This window comes from Pteropus alecto, unplaced genomic scaffold (genome assembly GCF_000325575.1).
Source record: "Pteropus alecto unplaced genomic scaffold, ASM32557v1 scaffold220, whole genome shotgun sequence".
In the NCBI taxonomy this organism is placed as follows: domain Eukaryota; kingdom Metazoa; phylum Chordata; class Mammalia; order Chiroptera; family Pteropodidae; genus Pteropus; species Pteropus alecto.
In genome coordinates, this window is record NW_006430043.1 from 1,821,410 (window position 1) to 1,826,385 (window position 4,976).

Genomic DNA, 4,976 nt, shown 5'->3' on the forward strand with positions numbered 1-4,976 from the left:
CAGTATTTCATGCAGTAAGCGAGGAGGCAAGTTCTCAGCAAGTCAGGCAAGCTTCTTTGTGATTGTGATCCCGGGTGGTGCGATTTAGGGGACTGTGATCCATCTGCAATATAAAGGTGTGGAGTAGACCCCAAACAGCTTTTTTACTTGGAAAATCCCCTCACAGCTGCTGAGAGGGACTTGTCCTGGAAAGACTGACTTCATGATGTCTCTTATTCCCCTAGGATGTGGATGCTGCTTATATGACCAAGGTGGACATTCAAGCCAAAGTGGACAATTTGCGTCAAGAAATCGATTTTCTCACAGCACTCTACCAAGCGGTGAGTCCTCCAATTTCAACCACTTTTACCAAATGGAGAACTTTAAAGCCTGAACCTTCCACTATCCAGAAGAATAGAGATAGATCTTCCATCTCCTGCCCCTTCCCCCCATCCCCTGTCTAAGGTGCTTTTTTCTTTCTTTTTTTTTACACTCACTATAAGTGTTGCTGAACTAATATGTCTTGCAGGAGCTGTCTCAGATGCAGACTCATATCAGTGAAACCAATGTCGTCCTGTCCATGGACAACAACCGCAACCTGGACTTGGACAGCATCATTGCTGAGGTCAAGGCCCAGTATGAGGAGATCGCCCAGAGGAGCAAGGCCGAAGCTGAGGCCCTGTACCAGACCAAGGTGAATGCGCTATTTGTCTGGCCACGTTTCTTAAATGTCTTGTCTTTCTATTCTGTGTTTTCTCTAATATTTGTACGCATGAGCCATAGTGCACTCTGCCATATCTAATTGACTTGATCCACCATCTTTAGTATGAAGAGCTCCAGGTCACTGCTGGCAAACATGGGGATAATTTGAAAACGTCAAAGATGGAAATTTCTGAGCTGAATCGGATTATCCAGAGACTTAGATCTGAAATTGACAGTGTCAAGAAGCAGGTATTTGCTTCCTTCTTCTATTGCTTAGCTCTATGGGATGGGGAAGAGGGGACCCACAGGTAATTAATTGGAGGACACTTTTCTACTTTTGAATCTTACAGTCCATATCATGGTTATCTTATTATTCCTAGTTCTTTTGGTGACTATATTGGTTTCCAGAATTCAGCCATCATGCTGGGTTCTCTTTAAGGAAACTTATAAAAATGACCTTGTAGAGAAATAGAAGTGATGGTCATGAGTGATCTAGCCCATGACCCAAAGTGAGACTTAAGATGCGGTGAGTGAGAGGAAAGGCAGTCAGGAGGTTTCAGGGTAGGCCTTTAGAAGAATGTCAAGGAGTGGAGGAGACTTGACTCATGGCCAAGAGAGGCTGCTGCATTGCCTTCAAGAGATTTTGAGGAAGTCAATATGATGATATGTTATCTGGAGGCAGGTGAATGCATGAGATAACTTAAGCTCTCATGGTGGAGTACTGGCCTCACTGGGGTGGAGAGATCAATTTGAAATAAGAAGGTCAAGGTGGGATTAGATAATAAGAGAGTACATCATGTGTTGGATTCTCCTTTCTCAGATTTCTGGGCTGCAGCAGTCCATCAGCGATGCTGAGCAGCGTGGTGAGAATGCCCTCAAAGATGCCCAGGGCAAGCTAAATGAGCTGGAGGACGCCCTGCAGAAGGCCAAGGAGGACCTGGCCCGCCTGCTGCGTGACTACCAGGAGCTGATGAACACCAAGCTGGCCCTGGATATGGAGATTGCCACCTACAGGACCCTCCTGGAAGGAGAGGAGTGCAGGTGAGAAAGGGACCCTGGGCTCTTTGTCCACTTCTTAATGTGCTTCCTCCCATTGCAAGCTGGCTGCTGTTGAAGGTACAGACGTGTGACTGCAGCTTATCCTGTGTATGGGGAAAGGAAAGCTACATGGTACAAGAGGAAAGACTTAGCTTCACTTTGGGAGCTAGAGCCCTCCACTTTTCTTTATAGTGGGCCATAGTGTCTCCATGAAGTACTTTGAGATGGAGCAATTTATTCTTTATCGGGGCTGGCTCAGATGTCGTCTTGCTAACGTCAGTGCTTTTAGAGGTAACCCACATTAGCTGCAAGACTTTTCTAATTTATACAGAGGCTCCCTGATGGTGAGAAAAAATGACAGAGGTTTGGGAAGTCAGAGGGGACTGGTTTAGGTTTCAGATCAAGGAGGAGCTGCAGACAGGGAGCCATGGGATGGCTGAGAGAGCTTGGGAAAGTGGTTTGTGAAGCTGGAGAGTGATGATGGGTTGGTTTTTCTTCTCTTACAGGATGTCTGGAGAGTGTGCCCCCAACGTGAGTGTGTGTAAGTACAAGCCTATTTCTCAGGGGCCTGTGGAGGTTTTACTGGGTTGGAAAGGGAGCTGTGGTTGAAGATAACCGAGCGTCCTTGTTCCTTTGCAGCTGTGAGCACCAGCCACACCAGCATCAGTGGAGGTGGCAGCCGAGGTTTTGGCTCAGGCGGCGGTAGCTACGGCACAGGAGGTGGCAGTAGCTACGGCACCGGAGGTGGCAGTTACGGCTCTGGAAGCGGCAGCTACGGCTCAGGAGGTGGCGGCGGCGGCGGCGGCGGCAGTAGTGGGGGACACAGAAGTGGTTCTGGAGGGGGCGGCGGCAGCTCTGGCGGCAGGGGTTCTGGCGGCGGCGGGAGTTCCCGAGGCAGCTTCGGCGGCTCCTCGGGAGGCTGGGGATCCAGCTCTGGGGGCACCAAGACCTCTGGTGGCAGTTCCAGCGTGAAGTTTATTTCCACCAGCCATTCCCGAGGCTCCAGATAAAGAGATGCTTTTATCCTATCCTGTTAGCGCTTCCTCTCCATTTCTACCAAATATGTTTGGCAAGACCAAAGTCAATTGCCCCAGCCTTATTGAAGAAAAAAGCTGCCATTACTTTTATTGGTTCATCATATCTCCCCAGCTCTTTCTTTTCTGCTCTGCTTCCCAAAGTAGTTTTCAAATCTTTGGTCACCTCGGTCCCCCACTATGACCCTGCTTTGTGCTTTGCCTCAGAAACAGTTTAGCCATCACCACTACACACAATACATTTCAAAGCACCTCCTAAGTCAGCCAGAGGAGGGTTAGACGCAGGTCTTCTTTCATGCACGGAGTGCGCATGCTCTGGACAGCTCCTTAATATTCTATATCTTGCAACCAGCTCTGTGCTGTTTTGGTTTTGTACATATGGTGTAAGCAAGTTCATTGTCTTTTTTGGAGAGGTCTTAAACTCTCATTTCCTTGTGTTTCTGCAATAAACTGCATTTGAAATTCTCTATGAGTCTCAAACTCCTTTGTACACAGCATAGTCTATCCTGGATGGGTGCTTCGTGGGAGGGAAAGAAGATCCTAGAGCTACAAGGCATATGGGGGAGTTGAGACACAGTAGATGAAATTCTTATTCTTGTTCTTTCTATCCACCATCATGCTGTCCAGACTCTCATATCAGTCCAGACAGGAAGTAGCTCTGGAGAAGGGGTGACGGGGAAGAGGGATAGAATATACCAAGTTGTACTTACAAAATACTCTTGTTGATCTATGCTATTTCTCTCAGCTCTGGTTGACAATGGAGCTAGGAATATTTTTCTTAATTGGAAGCTAAAAAAACTGATCCTTAGAGAAGCTGACTGATTTTTTCATGATCATAGAACCACTGGGAAGCTGATGTTCATTTGTTCCTTAGAGCAAGTATCTGCTGAGTGGCCTAGAGACCAAAAAGCAGTGCTACAACAGCCAGATCATCATCATCATCATCATCATCATCATCATCATCATCATCACCATTATCATTAAAATTAGCACTCACCGAATGCTTACTATGTGCCAATCATCTTATATAATTTTTACCATAATTCCCATGAGGAAGGGCATTATTATCCTCATTTTAGAGAAAATGAAACTGAGGCCAGAGAGGTCTATAACTTGTATATATTAACACAGAGCTAGTAAACGGTGATGGTAAGATCCAAACTCAGGTATATCTGAATCCAAATATCCATGCTTCTAGCCACTATGCTATCCCATTGTACTACTTTACAAGTAGAGGCTACATGTCCACAAATGAACTTCTTAGATTAAGCAGAGCCTTGGATAGTGTCCTGAAAAATAGGGGAAATGGATATCTAGCTCTCCATTACTACTCTCCATTCTTGAACTCCATAGGCCAAGTCTGTATTCTGACTGTAGTAGCTGGCCTTGTGTTACTCACACCCCTCTCATCACTGGCTGTTCCACATGAACGATTACTTTTCCATATAATACTTTCCTCTCCTCTCATTGCCAAACTTCTTCCCAACTACTTGATCCAAAGTTTAATCTACTGTGGTTTAAGGAACAGGCAAAGGAAAATAATCCACAGTTTACAGGATGTGCGGATCCTTTGACAAATCATTTGACCATTCTGAGCCTCAGTTTTCTTGAAGGTGAAATGGGGATAAGAATATTTATCTTTAGATATCAAGAAGATAAAAATAAATAATATGAAAATACTTTGTGAACTGTAAATGTGTTATACAGAAGTAGTTAAGTGAAACTAAAAGGGAGTAACAAAGAAGTAGAAAGCAGTGGCTGGCTTTTAGGACCGCCAAGGAGGGAAGTAACTTAACATGGTCACTGTGGCCTAGGGCCAACTCTGTCTGGACATGAAATTGATTTTCTTAATGCACTCAAGTTGAATCTGCTCTGGAAGACGTATTTGTGAATCAAAAACATAAGAAATAAATGTGTTAAATAGAATGTTCATGTGTTTTCTAGTGGGGAAACCTATATTTGCAGAGACTGAAATATCATCCTGTTATCAAGGTATCTAGGAAACTGAATTAGTCAAAAAAAGCAGGTTTAGAACGGTGGGAGTTGGGTGGCCTTGAAGGGAAAGATGGTTTACCAGCTCTTTGGGAGAGCTGACCTCTGGGGCTGCCAGATACAGCACCTGGGACACTATTGAATGAAGAGTGATGTATTCTAGTACTTTGACATACATTTTCTAAATTCTTTCTTACAGTACAACTTTCTTTACTGCCGCATTTCAGTATT

General features: G+C 44.9%; 1 protein-coding gene across 1 annotated transcript in view; it reads left to right on the plus strand.

Annotated features, from left to right (window-relative positions):
• Positions 1–3,085, plus strand: part of KRT1 (keratin 1) — a 10,508-nt gene extending 7,423 nt beyond the window's left edge. The window contains exons 4-9 of the mRNA XM_006904557.1: positions 225–320; positions 509–673; positions 805–930; positions 1,502–1,722; positions 2,226–2,260; positions 2,359–3,085. Coding sequence (XP_006904619.1) covers positions 225–320; positions 509–673; positions 805–930; positions 1,502–1,722; positions 2,226–2,260; positions 2,359–2,729 — 1,014 coding nt within the window. The 3' untranslated portion in view covers positions 2,730–3,085. The remainder of the gene's footprint in view (positions 1–224; positions 321–508; positions 674–804; positions 931–1,501; positions 1,723–2,225; positions 2,261–2,358) is intronic.
• Positions 3,086–4,976: the final 1,891 nt, after the last annotated feature.